General features: G+C 40.6%; 1 protein-coding gene across 1 annotated transcript in view; it reads right to left on the bottom strand.

The window, feature by feature from the left end:
- The window catches only part of LOC138059208 (uncharacterized), a 12,176-nt gene extending 3,508 nt beyond the window's left edge, over positions 1–8,668 (bottom strand). Inside the window, exons 1-6 of the mRNA XM_068904767.1 lie at positions 8,329–8,668; positions 5,239–5,576; positions 4,758–4,852; positions 3,254–3,410; positions 2,087–2,150; positions 1,428–1,481 (exon numbers count right to left, since the gene is read on the bottom strand). Of these exons, the coding sequence (XP_068760868.1) occupies positions 1,428–1,481; positions 2,087–2,150; positions 3,254–3,410; positions 4,758–4,852; positions 5,239–5,576; positions 8,329–8,539 (919 nt within the window). The 5' untranslated portion in view covers positions 8,540–8,668. The remainder of the gene's footprint in view (positions 1–1,427; positions 1,482–2,086; positions 2,151–3,253; positions 3,411–4,757; positions 4,853–5,238; positions 5,577–8,328) is intronic.
- Positions 8,669–15,000: the final 6,332 nt, after the last annotated feature.

Genomic DNA, 15,000 nt, shown 5'->3' with positions numbered 1-15,000 from the left:
TGAAACATGGACCAAATCAACAGTAAAACTATGACTAAATCGCATCGAAAAACAATAGTGAAGTATTTCGAATGATTGTAAACTTGAACAGCGACGAATAGCCACTTCCAAATAGACCTTTGCACTATTGTGCAAATTTCGCAATTATGTCATCTCGTTCAGATTGGGCAAACTATCATAGAAATCGCTCTGACAAAGGTCTAATTAATGCTCGAAATGTCAGCACACAAATCGTTACCATCCTTTGTAACGGTGTTTCCTCACACTCAACAATCAAAGTGTGACTACTCTTCTAAATTTATTCGTATTCTTCCTTGTGCCAGCCACACTAGGGAATTTAAGATTTACGAAAACGTCACCTCAAAATGGAGCGGTTTTCAAATGAGTGTCGTAAAACGAAAACCAAAGTAATTACGTTGGCCAATCAAAAAGGACGGAGACAATCCAGTAAACCAATCAAAACTCGACGTAATCACACATAGCCGACACAAAGCGCGGGAAAATGTGCACACTCAATTGAAAACCGCTCTATAGAGCGATTTTCAATTGAGTGTCGAAAGTAATTAGCGAATTACTTTGGTTTTGCATTACTTCACTCAGTGATTGGTTCAAAGTTCTCGTGCCACTTTTTCACCCAATCAGAACTGAAACCAAAACCAATCGTGGCTCGCGCGTGCACATTTTCCCGCACTTTGTGTCGGCTACGTGTAATTACTTCGAGTTTTGATTGGTTTACTGGGTTGTCTCCGCCCCTTTTGATTGGCCAAAGTAATTACTTTGGTTTTGGTTTTACGACACTCATTTGAAAACCGCTCTAAGTTGACACTATCCTAAGTCTTAGTCGTAGCCGTCGCCGTTTCTTAAATTCCCTACTATCTAATCAGACGCCAAGATGGGCCATATTCTGGCTTCTGATTATTCTGCACGAACGAAAGAGGGAAACACTTTGGTCTGCAAAAATGTGGCATCCGTCGATTTTTTGCGCCGGCGATCTTTGGGAAATCGTAGCTTAAATGGGCGGACGTGTTGACTTACTTTACAACATCTTAAGGGTGCGTTCGATTGACCCTATTCCGGAATAAGAATACATGGAGTGATGATTTAAAACGGCATGTTTGGCGTTTTGAAGCAACAAGGATAATAAAGATATATTTAAAATAGCATTTTAGCAGGTGTTTGACAATCTTAATGTGAATCTCCGTAAAAACGAAGGATTTCTAATTTCTATTCCACATACTCCTATTCCAAATGTCCTACTTTCACGTTATTGCTTCTTAGAGGACGACACAGAAATGTGTTAAATTGTAAAATGAAAAAGCGCAAAGCTATTGTTTTAGCCCCTTGAATACGCAGTTTTGTGGCGTTTTCGCTGCCGTTGCAGTTATCTTTCCTTGATTAAGCTGCCTTTGCCTTAGAAGGGTCTGCACCTTCGATATCTCCTCGGTCCAAGGCAAGTTTCATTTCCTCAGCAGAATCATAAACTGAAAAATAACAAAAGAGACGACGAAAGTAACAAAAAGTTAACTCCCGTTTTCGCAGACTTAGCAATTAGCAATGAACAGGGTAGAAGGTATCTTACAATAGCAACTTTCCATTCTAAAAACACTGGATTTTTGGTATGAAAATGATCCACCGTCACAGTTATCTCAAAGTTAATTTCGCCAAACTATATGACTATGAGACGGAAGAAAAGTACATTATGAACACTCTAGGAAACGTACGATTTAATGAAACGCGAGCTCCCGCCCTATGAAGAGGACGGGGATGCTCGTTGTCACGCTTAGGGGTGTAAATTTCGGATTTTGGTCTCACTTAAGGTGTTCTAGGCAAAACGCCATCATATGTAGCCGTTTAGGGTTGCACGCGAAGAAATATTTCAAAAAATATAACATATGTCTATATACGGTCTCTTTTAGGGGTCAAAAACCTGAACCACGCGCAGATTGGTCTTCTTTAGGAGTTTAATTCCAAAACTTTTTGTCACATTTGTTTCAAAATGTTCGAAGATCGAAGAAAGCGTTTGTATTGGAAAAAATGAATTTCAAAATCGCCTTTAAAAACACTCAAGATTTTCACTCTCGATTACCTCTTAAATCGGCTTGTTGTCGCATAGCTAATGTCATTTCTATCGAACGCTCAAGAACACCAACCTAAGACGGAAAAGCATACGAGGCATTACAGGTGTATCCGGGTTATTCAGGATACCCCGGTTATTGACCTCTAATGCTATACCATGATATACCACTTACAACGTCACTTTCAATAAATATATATTAAATTACATTTTTCTATTGTGTGAGATACAGGACCACAATAGCGAACCGGGGCAGTCAAAGGCAATTTTTTCATGATTATTTCCCAAGAAAAGTAGGAGGTCTATAATCTCGTCATAAATCATCATGATTTGCATGGGTGTATACGCTGTTAAAGACTACTAAAATAGTAGCTGTTTGTACTCTTCAGTATAAAAATACAAGTTTGACACAAATCTTCAGGGACTGGAAAGTAGACTTAAAGAAAAATCCCATTCTGCACATTACAGTGAGTACTAGAACCATAAGGTAAGAAAGCCAACGGAAAAAAACCCACACTTTTAACAGCAAGGACTGAAATTTGATCATTGTACGTTTTAATATTTTCCAGAATACAAAAAAAAATGAATCGAAGATTTGCAACGAATCTAAAGATTGTTGAAATGGAAGTGATTGATGTTGCTCTTTTAACCGAATCAATGCCTCCTAGGCCCCGTCCACAAGTATCCGGATATTTTTGAATCCGCAACTTTTACGCTCTCCAGAGTGGATGTTTTTTAATCCGATAGGTGAATCCGGAACCGTGTGGACGCCAAATCCGGATGACGCAACAAGATCGAGCCCAGTTTCTGACCGTGAAATCAATTCTCAAGATGGCTGCCGAGGGCTTCATGGCGCATGCTCTGTTACCTCTGTTTCCTTGAGGAGTCCGAGTACTAGAGTGAATTCGGATACATTTTGGGTGGACGGGCAAATTCGATTTGAATACGGCACGTGTGGATGGAAATATTTTTGAATTCGGAAAGAAAAAGTTGCGGATTCAAAAATATCCGAATACGTGTGGACTTGCGCCAACTGGCGAGGAAGGGTGCGCGCTCTCTCTCTCTCTCTCTATTCAACCCTTTTTATTCGCACCCCTCCCCCTCCCCTTTTAGTAATTGCCATGGGGAGTGTGTGGTGCCATGAGCTCTCGTTCTAAATGTCGTTGTCTATTTTCTAACCTTGGAGCCTGGTAAACTTTTCTTGGTGTCGAGGCTAATGGTGGTAAGTGAAGTGGTTAATGTAGCAGTGAATATTGAGCATATGCAGATCCCATTTAGAATCCAGATTACAGCGAACATCCGTCCCAAAACGGACCTAGGAGCTCGATCACCATAGCTGCAGATTTACATAGGAAAGAAAAGAACAGTCTGATTTAGTTGTACAAACGTGTGAGTTAACAAGTAAAAAAGAATTAATTATACAAACTTTTCTCGCACTAAATAATGTAGCTCCATCATACATTAAGGGAGGACGACGTTCTCCCTTAATGTATGAACGGCTGGGAACGAGGTTGGTATTTTATCTCTTCCTAGATGTAACACAATATCATATGGATTTAAATCAATTAGATTTAAGGGCCTAACTTATGGAATTCTCTTTAAGATAATATTAGATTATCTCCGGACTTGAGTTCTTTTAAAAACCTGATTTCCAAAATTGACTTTGCTGGTATGCAGTAATAAAGTTATTCCTTTTTTAATACTACTTAATTTTATTCAAATTTTATCCCATTTTAGTGTTAATGTACTTGAGGTATTTTGTATCCAGTTTTAGTTTTTGTGTCGATATTTCATGGTTGCTTAGTAACGCTAGCGACATGCGCATTAAGGATATAGGCTCGCCATGTGCTCTTGCCAAATGGTTGACGTTGTACATCAAGTTTGTTTGTTGTTATAAATAAATTCTGTTGAGATTTCAAGACAGTTTTAGTAGTCGATCTTTGCTCGCTCAAACTAGCACCAGTCTGCTATGTATTGTCAGTAAGTTTAAATTAAGATTCTAATCTAATCAAATCTAAAACTCACCACACAATATGAAATTTGACAAAGAATTCTATGGAGCAAAAGTTTCAGTGAGCGTACGGCTTTTTTGTCTTATCCTCGTCCGTTCCTTTTGTTCTGCTCAGTGTTTTGACGATTTCACTTTTAAATGTGGGCTCAATTATCCACCAGACCACACGGAATGGTAATAGTAACGATACTCATACAGCGCATTTTCAGAAGGGCTTTACATTTCTCATTTTTATGGAAGAGAGAAAACATCTGCACCGTTATCAGTCCATCAAGGATCTCACACAGTCCACCCAACCAATTACGAATATTGTGTGGGTTCTTACACGTACCACAGGGTTATGAACATTCAAGGACTGTTAGAGGAGTCCTCGGGTTTATCGTCCTTATCGAAGAACACTAGGGAGTCTAACTATTTCAGACGTCATTACGAAGTCAGCGCTTTTTAAACAGTTATTTCGAGACCCTCAGTTTAAACCCATGATCTCCTGCACTGTAATCCGATGCTCAACCATCTTGCATCGAGTCAACCGATCGGCGGATAAGGCAATAGAAAAGCGAAGATTTTAAACCTTAAAGGTCTTCGGCTCCTGTACCATGGATTGAATTTCGGCTAGGAAAAAGCAAAGAGCAAAGACAAAAAAACTAACTCAAATAAAGACTGTCACGTTACCCCACTGTTGTCATGGATACAAATGCCCACCAGAATCCTTCCCAAGAACCTCTGAAAAAAGTGCGGGGAAATTCCTGTTCGTTATACCATGTATCCTGAAACGGAAAAGCAGCTCGCTACTTACTCGAATTTTACTCTGCGGATCCAAAAGGTCTTACCCTTCATTTGGGGCTGATTCATTCTATGTTTTTTTATTCATTCTAACGTTATCAACTGATTAAAACTAATGTGAAAGACTTTTAAATATAAAATAACGATTTTCAATGCTGCAGACATGTTTCTTGAACTTCAGTGCAAGTGTTACATCAGATGCAAATCTGAAATATATAAATATCTGATAAATGTTAATTGAAGGAAACACACTTGCCTCGTTTCGTGTTATAACAATGGTTTCACCACAATATCTGGTCGAGTTTAGTCCTTTGAAAGACTTGTTTACTGATCCGGCAATTTAATCTTCAACGTAAAATAGTCCACTTACCAAGAACCACAGAAAGGCACCTGCCAGCAAAGAAAGAAGAATTGCCAGTATCAACACGGGCCAAGCTTCAAAAACAGACATCAGTAGTTTCTTGGGGTAACTCTCTCGCTGGCCCCTGGGAACCACAAAGGCAATGCTGGTCGAAGGCATTAAACTGATCAGGTTTCTTTCCATATCTGCCGCCTCCTGTTTGTCTACTATAATAGGGTAGATCACGTGGGAGTCACGAGCCGTGCTTAGAAGCCGCTCTGCGTGTATTTCTGGTGGATAATGAGAAATGTTCCAACAGGCTGGGATTTCATTGCCACAGCACTTGCCTAACATCAGTATCAATACATCTGTGGAGGAAAAAATATTGATTTACCGAGCGTGGGGGTGGGGGAGAGGGATTGCGGAAAGAGTCCAACGTCCGATATTAACAACTTAGAATAAAGAAACTGTTTTGCTAAGATCAACCGGTTATTGAAAACTAAAACGCATGATGAAAAATAAAAAGCTGACGTTTAAAAATCGTCAGAAGAAACTCCAAGCATTACCTCACTCGTGAGACAGCATTCGCTCGAGTAGCCAGCTTTTAAATCTGGGCAAAATTTTAACTTCTGTAAACTAATTCGTAAGTTTGAAAAAAAAAAAACCTAAAACAAGCTACTGGATCCCGTCATACCATTTCGACCTGAACAAGTTTACAACGTTTGGTGATCGTACATCATATTTGTTGGTTGCCACCGCGAAGTAATGTTTGAACGGTTCAAGTTAAATAACTTCAGGCCATTCTTTTGACCCGTATCCAATAAAAATCGATTGATCCGCGCCTTATGAATGAAAACTAGGTGTTGTTCAACGTTGGTCTTTCGTGAAAGCCACTCGTCTAATATCGCGATGTATCCGAGGAATGTTGGGCAACAAAATACACCTTATTCCAAAATGGCCGCCATGTTATTTTTCTTTTGTTTCCATGCAAATTGGCCCTTATGGCCTCGTTAAAGGTTAAATATTCTTTTGAATTTTACGTTTGAAAGCGAGGCCATAAGGGCCAATTCTGCATGGAAACAAAAGAATACAAAAATGGCGGTCATTTTGGAATAAGATGTATGCAAGGGTTAACCCTAACCCTAACTCTTGTGGGTTGAACCCACTTAGTGCCATCATGTATTTTCTGTGTTTGCAGAAGCTCAAATAACCTGCAGACTATCCCGGCCACTTATTTGCATATGAATGGCGCGTATTACTACATGCCTCATTTCTTCAAGCGATGTCACTACAACACTCACAATGGTGGCTTGGTGTTCTGCAGTACTAGGTTGCGTTACATCTCTGTTGATATTTGGATCCCCTATCCCATCAACCGTAAAACGCGAGACGACCACGTTGGTTGATCAGACGTTCGTCGTTGGAAAAAATGTGACCCTAAATCTCGATAATACATGTACTCAATACAGTAATGGAATCCTTGCTATCCTGTGCACGGGGTGAGCTATTTCAGCGCCATCTTGACGTCATACATGCATGCGCATCTCGGTTTTGATACGTTATATGCGCAAATGACGATCGTGCACCTCGTGACACGCTGATTTTTGACAAGGGACATTCTTTAGCAATAAGCTCTGAAAATTTCTAAAAAATCCATATTTATAATAATTTAGTTTTTGTAACTTCATCACTTCACTCCAAACTTTCCATTTTAAGCCACATTCCACAGCGCCTCACATATTAAACTACAGAAGTTTACTTAAATGGTAGAAATGCTGCCGATGGGAAGAGAGATGTTCAATTATGCTTGCGGTAATTTAACGACGGTTCGCGCGTGGAATGAGGGTGCTAATGGGGTTAACAGTTAACTGACAATTGGCCAAAAAAATAGTAGTTAACTGACAATTAGCCGAAAAATTAGTAGTTAACTGACAATTGGGTACCCCCATTAGCACCCTCTGGAATTGAAGGGAGATTTTAATAGGCCTTGAGCAGGGACGGTACAAAACGTGGACCCCCAAAACTAAGCCCCCAACTGGAACTCCTTCTGGACCCCACTCGAAAGAAGAAAGAAAGAAAACAATACATAGTTTTCACAGTGAAGTCATCAAATATGAAAATCGCAAGGTCTAAAGGAGGTTGAAATGACCTAAAAATAAATATTTTTTTCAAGTTTCCAGTTCCGTGACGTCTTTCGTTTCGAAAATAAAGCAATTGTTAATACATATGTATTTTTACTCATGAGCGAAAAGTAAGCGCTTTCATCACCATGTCAACTCCAGATTCTCCAATCGCCATACAAAACTCTATAAAGTTGCGTGACACGCTTCGACAAATAACTAAAAAACCATGTACTGCACAGACCTGAGAATCGGAGAGGTGGTTAAAAGGTTTGTTTTCTACAACATTCCAAATTGTTGGCCTTTTTCATTGAACGATTTCGAATTTATTTTTTCTTGCGTGACAGTGAAAACTTCTTGTAGCCCAGGATACGAAACACGGCAGGCTGTCAAGATCATACCGCGCAACTTAATTCCTCCATTCGCGCATAACCACGATTCCTTGCGCCTTTGACCACAATCCCTTGCGTTTCGAATAAAAATGTGTTTTTCTCCCGATTTGAGAGCTGCCTCGTTCGTTTGCTTCAGGCTCACTCACTTGCGGCAGCAATTAATACTTTCGAAAGACGTTCTTTTCAAAAGTGCATCGTCTTCATAGTATCTCAGCTCGTCCATTGATTTCTCCAAACGAAATTACTTCATAATCTGTGGTAAATAATAGTCTACATGGACCCATGTGATGATCCGATGATCACAATCGATTCAATGAGAGATACAGGGCGTAACCGGAAACAGCACAACCTTAATTTGCCTATTAAATTTCGCGTCATAGTGAATACGATAATCATTGATCGAATGTCTGCTTTTTTAGATCTTCCGATCAGTTTTGGTTATTTACTGTTCACATAAAAAACCCTGTAAAGTAATTTACCTCTCGCCTCCTTTCCACCCCGATGTTCCTCGAAAAAGTGTCCCCTGCTTGATATAACATAATAATGTACCTTGGGGTAGCCGCTTGAGTAATCGCAAGTTTAAATATAAATAACAACGCACATGATACCTAGCAGAATTCCTGCAGTTGAGTTCTCCCTCAAGTAAGCAAAAGGCGGTCGAATCACCCATGAAACTTCGATGCAGGCAGGACAGATTTGAGATCCTTGTTGACAAATCTGCGGTCCAGAATCCCTTGAACATTTGCATTCAACGAAGGCACTCTTCTTGAGACAAACCAGAGCATAACCTAAAACCAGTAATTTGTAAAATCTGTGCATTCTGTCTATAAGAACCGTTTTGGTGGTTTTCGCTACATCTTCGACGGCAAGTTAATCGACCAACACTTCACAGTTGTAATCACGTAAGCTGCCGCTAAGTTATGTGAGTTAGTAAAATATGATAATCGGAAAGAAATCTCATAGGACTTTTCATTATCATATTTTACATTACTCACATAACTTGACGACAGTTGCTAAGCTGACGTGATCATAACAATGAAGTGCTTTATTGTAGCTTACGTGTAACCGTACCCCCCTTCCTCCCCGGGGGGGGGGGGGGTACGGCTACACGTAGGCTAGGTTGATTGCTGTCGAAGATGGCGAATCTTTTGGTAATTACATGTTATAGACCAAGTCGGCTAAGGGCAAGAACCCATGACCCGGCCTACAACTCCATCGTGTTCGTGTTACGGCGTTTTCACAGATCGATTTATTTTAAGCGCGACTTGCTTACATACATAGAAAAAGGATAAAAGTTAGTTTCCTTTTTGTCATTAATGCTGCTAATTGTGTTCCTGGGATAAAACTATTTTACGCTTATCTTGTCCGAAAGCAAACACAAATAGACCCTCCGTGAGGGTACACTGGGTTGCCTGTGGTACGTGCAGCGTTCCAGGCAATTTCTTTCAAGTTGGGGGGTCATTAAGAATATTTAGTTTCTCAACTTGAAATAACGCCGATCAAATCAAGCCACTGATCCAACGTACACCGACAGGAAAATTGTCCACGGTTGCTTACTTCAAAACTCGGTCATTAAGACCATTTATTATATGGCTTGTGTTTGTAGCCGATATAACGCGCGCTCTGATTGGCTAATTGGGACTGAATTGTAGGGCATTATTCTCCCGTAATGCCCACGGGCCGATTACGAGCTTGCAAAAACAAAGCAAAAGGTAATTTAAAAAACATATAATAAACTACTTACTAACCGAGCTAGCTCGAGCCGTACTGGGGAATATTGGCCCTGGGTCGTCATACCAGCAGAGGCCGTTTGGCTCACGGGTCCTCACACGTTCGTACAACAAAACAGATCCTTTTCTGAGGTTAAACACCGGGCTACCGGCCTATTTTAAACTCTTTTTCCTACTTTCCCAACCGCGAGACAACCGCGGTAAATCAGCCATCGCCAAAAAATGTTATTTTTCTCAAAAAATATTTAAAGTTAGGGGAAAAAATAAATCATTTTAAAGCTAAGAAAATAAGCTTTCCAACAGCATATAACTTATTTACAGACAACTGAAACATTTTGTAAAAGCGAAAGTTGAACAAAAAAATTTAAGAAAAATAACAGTAAAATATGTTTTCCAGGCAAAATTTGGTCCTTTTAGAGTTGATTACGAATTTTTGGATGCAAAACTAAAATTTTCTGCAATTTATCTGCTTTCTTAGCCTGTTCCAGGCTCTCAGATAGTCGAGACAACGAAAAGAACTGCGTATGAAAAGCGAATGGGGGCTTGGGTCGAGCCTCGTTTTCTCGACTATCTGAGAGCCTGGAACATGCTACTGCTTTCTTGGACATAAATTCGACCGAAAATTGATGAGGCATGAATATTTTTAGATTTTTAGGAATAATCGGATTAGCGATCAATGCGTAATGTGATAATGCGATAAAAGTGTCAAATTTGCGACCCGTTGCTAACGGCAACGGAAGCGATCGCATTAATAATTAACCTCTGTTTGCCAAAAACCACCCAAATAATCGATTTTTCGACGGAAAATTCATCCCAGAGGATAAAACTATTCACTGGACATGTAATAAAGGTAAATAAGTTCGAGCGAAAGCGAAAACAAGCAATATTTTGAAGGAAAACACAATTATGTGAGATCAAAGGAACATGTGGTGAAGACATGCAATTGCATCGCTACGAAAATAATCTTACCTTTTCAGCGATTTTAACGCTTGAAATTCTATCCAATCCACCTGGCCTAGTCTTTGAATTCACTATTATCGCTGCCCTACGAATCTTCAGTGTTCTACATGACAGCACACTTGGTAAAAGACGGCTCGACGGGCGACAGATTGTTGTCGAAGTCCATTACTCGTCGCTTTTAAGATTCCACCGCCTGTCTTGTTCAGTATCCAATTGATTTGCCATTATTGCGCTTCATAAGGGTATATTTTGTTCAAAGATCCACTAAAACGCCATTCGCGTAACATGACTTTCGACGCCATTGCAGGCTTAATAATTAATGATTCTACTGTGTCCACCAGAGAAATCAACGCATTTCCACTACCCTTTCGATCCTAAGAAAATACGCGCAGAAGGCTCTATGCACAAAGACACCACTTACCAGGGGAGTGACAGGCAAAACTTTTACCGACATGGAAAAAAATAAAAAATTAAACGAACAAATCCCACCCACTTTCCGACTGGGATTTCCACACTGGCAACCCAGTAAAAATGGTCCAAACTTGCAATTCCCTGGCCTGGTGTGAATTCCAAACTTTTTTTTGCTTTATTTGGTCATTAAGTATATTTCCGCCATCATTGAGCGTTTTTTCTCAGGCTGTGTAAAAACCTTAATTTTTTTTGGGCAAAAGAAGAAAAAGACATATATTTGAATACATGTCGCTAGTGCGATCATAGGCAGCCCAAGCTCGCGTCACTACAGACAGCCGTTGAGAATATTTAAACGCGTTATAAGACTTTGTATGGGTAATAAAATACCGTCGATTATGAAGCCTAAAAAACGCTCAATTTAACGTTCATTCAATAAAAGGAATTAAATTACTCACCTCTGGTGTATTCTTGTGCTTTTTGGAGCTTATTTTACCGTTTCGGGAATTCTGTGTTTCCAATGTTCTAAGACGAAGTCAAGGCTGCACACTAAGATTTCGACCTTTGTCAGCTCAGAGGCGGTTTGCGACTCGAAAATCCATCCCAGCCGCGATTTTTTCACGCAAAGCTAAAGCCACATAATTTGCGAACCTCCGTGAATGTTTCGTCGTCAAAAATCAACACGCACTTGGCTGGAAATGAGCATTTTTTGCTTCGATTCCACGATAGCTGATGAATTTAGCAGCTGCTGATAACCGGACAGGACACGGAGCTTGGGTCCCAGGTCAAATTAACTCCACCCGATGAGGTACAGAACACTTACCCCATCCCCACAGCGTCACTCGTAACCATGGAGCTGTTTGAGAAGCCGCTGTGGGGATGGGGTTAGTGTTGTACATGAAATGACTGTACCTCATCGGGTGGAGTTAATTTGACCCAACATCCGTTCAACTTTTGTTGAAAGAATGTTGGCCAAATGTTGAAAGCATTTAAACGGGCCTTTACGGTTCGGTTACTACACTTTTTACCGAGATCGTGTGAAGAATATAGCACTCGTTTACTGATTAAGCCTAAGCACTCGTTTCAGTAATTAGGCCTTAGCACTCTTTTAAAATCTTAGCTCTTATTTTACGGTTCGGTTAACTACACTTTTTACCAAGATCGTGTGAAGAAAATAGCACTAGTTTACTGATTAGGCCTAAGCGCTCGTTTCAGTGATTAAGCCTAACCACTCTTTTAAAATTTTAGCTTTCATTTTACGGTTTTGTTATTTTTATCGAGATCGTGAAGAGGGGTGGTAGTAACCACTGCGTAGCCGCGTAGGAGGGGAGTGGTGGGGTATTCAGCAGTGCATCCCTTGACCTTAGCAAACACTAATTTGGATACCTTCCTTGATATTTTTATATCACGAGATCTTGATAAGATCATAAGATATCATCAATAATTATCACTTGACCCTAGCCGAATTGAGATTTTGATAGCCTTCTTGATATTTTGATAATATCATGAGATCGTGATAATATCATGATATATCAAAATATCAAACCTCAATGCATATCATGATATATCATCAATAAGTATCACTTGACCCTAGCAAAGACTTGAGATTTTGAAAGCCTTCTTGATATTTTGATAATATCATGCGATCGTGATAATATCATGATATATCAAAATATCAAACCTCGATGCATATCACTCGACCTTATTAGCAAAGACTTGAGATTTTGATACCTTTCTTGATATTTTGATATCATGAGATCTTGATAATATCACGATATATCAAAATATCAACCTCTTCACTTATCACTTGGCCCTAACAAAGACTTGAGATTTTGATAGCCTTTTTGATACTGATTTTGATAATATCACGAGACCTTGATAATATCATGATTTAGTATCATCCAACTAGTGGACTAATGCCAATCCTGCATTTTGATTGGCTATGCTACTAGAGGACTATTAGTAATAGTCCTCGAGTAGCGAAAAGCGTGACGTTTTCTTTCGTTTTATTTTCAAATAAATATTTCTTCAACTTGCATTTCCTAACCATATTATTGCCTTTTCTGTGCGACTAGTTGGGTGATACTAAAACAATTAGACCCTTCGCCCTCAAGGGTTACGGGTCAATAGCCCATTCGGCTTCGCCTCATGGGCTATTGACCCGTAGCCCTTGCGGGCTTCGGGTCTAATTGTTAAATATCAAAATATCAAACCTCATCACCTAACTTGACCCTAACAAAGACTTGAGATTTTGATAGTCTTCTTGATATTTTGATAATATCATGAGACCTTGTTATTCCAGTACCTCTGAAGATTATCAAAATATCATTGCCTTCTACCATTATCAAAATCTCATGATATTATCAAAAACCTTCCAAGAAATGTATGAGAACAATTTTGATATATCAAAAGTGATACGGCTTAATGATATTTTGATATTCCGCAATACCGCACCTCACTCAATTTTTTTTCGGCCTACCACGGAAAAAGCTCTCAATTTTCGTTGAGTTCCCGTATTGTTTCAAGCTTTCAACTATCAACTTGACTGTCATGCGCCTGAATCAAACGGCGGCCATGTTGAGTCCCGAGGGATTGAAAACTCTTGTTTTGCCGCACTGAAACTTCAACTCAAAATTTATTCACTATTCTCACTGCATAATTAATTAGCTCATGGCAGAAGTTTTCATCATGCGTTCGAATTCCCCCGTTTCCGAGCATGCTTATTACGGTGTTGATGCTTTGCGGTCTTAGAGTATATATTTTGTCGCCCCGCCTGAAAAGTGGTCATTTTAACCGTACTCCGGGACGACGGCCAACTTTCGCGTCTGTTCCTTGCACAGTCAACCGCCACCAGCATAGATGGCAGAACATCGTCTTCCCCGTCCACCCGCTCCCGTCGCTGCTGCAATCGTGGAGCATGCTGCCGTTGAGCCACCGCCAGTTGTAGAAGAACCGCCTGTTGTTGATCCGGTTATCGCACCGCCCCCGGCTCCAGTTCTAGCGGCGGACCCGGCCCCGGCGGTTGAAACCATGGAAGAGGTAATTTTCCTAGTATTTTTGCTGGCCCATAGCCAGGTTTATGTTTTTTATCGTGTTTTACCCGCTGTCTGTCGCTTTAGTGCCTGTGTTTGTCTCCGGTTCATTTGTATTTTCTTTCCCGGTTCTTTTGTCTTGGGTTTGTTTCGGTAAACCTGTATACTCCTTTTTGTTTTTGGAACTATTGTTTCATGCTCTGTATTGTTTTAGGGCTTTTGTTTCCTCGTGTTTTCGCATGCCTCCGTGGCCCTCTGTTGCGTTTTTTAGCCTCCGCACTTTAAGTTATGTAAAATCTTTGGTTTTAGTTCTTTTGCATACGTTTTCCACTAGTCTAGGCTATTTGTTGTTGCGTGGCGTTTCTAGCGCCGTACCTCCGGTTTAGGCTAGTGCGTGGACGTTGCTTTGGTATTCCACCAGTGAAGGCAACGTGTTGTTGCATGGCTGTTGTTGTATTCCGCTGGTGAAGGCGACCTGTTGTTTTGGCGCTGTTTTTTACGAATACCGCCGGTGAGGACAACATGCTGTTGTTGCGTGACCTCTGGTCAAGTCAACGTATCGTTGAGTAACTATTTGCGTTTTCCACCGGTGAAGGCAACGTGTTGTTGCGTGACTGTTTTTGCGCGTACCACTGGTGAAGGCAACGTGTTGTTGCGTGACTGTTTTGTGTGTACAAACCGTGAAGGCAGCGTGTTGTTGCGTGACTGTTTTTGCGTGTGCCACTGGTGAAGACAGCGTGTTGTTGTATGACTGTTTTGCGTGTACTACCGGTGAGGGCAACGTGTTGCATGACTGTTTTGTGTACCACTGGTGAAGGCAGCGTTTTGTTGCGTGTTTTTGCGTGACTGTGTTTGCGGGTACCACCGGTGAAGGCAGCATGTTGTTGCGTGATTGTTTTTCGTTTTCCACCGGTGAAGGCAACGCGTTTGTTGCTTGACTGTTTTTGCGGGTACCACTGGTGAAGGCAACGTGTTGTTGCGTCACTCTTTTGCGTATGCCACCGGTAAAGGCGACGTGTTGTTGCGTGCTTGTTTTGCGTATACCACTGGTGAAGGGAACGTCTTGTACTTGCGTATACAGCTGGTGAGGCAACGTGCTGTTGTGCGACTGTTTCTGTGTTCTGGTACGAGCAACGCGTTGTTGTGATTC

This window comes from Montipora capricornis, chromosome 8 (assembly GCF_036669925.1).
Source record: "Montipora capricornis isolate CH-2021 chromosome 8, ASM3666992v2, whole genome shotgun sequence".
In the NCBI taxonomy this organism is placed as follows: domain Eukaryota; kingdom Metazoa; phylum Cnidaria; class Anthozoa; order Scleractinia; family Acroporidae; genus Montipora; species Montipora capricornis.
Note: the sequence above shows the minus strand (reverse complement) of the source record. Positions and strands in the feature narration are given on the sequence as shown.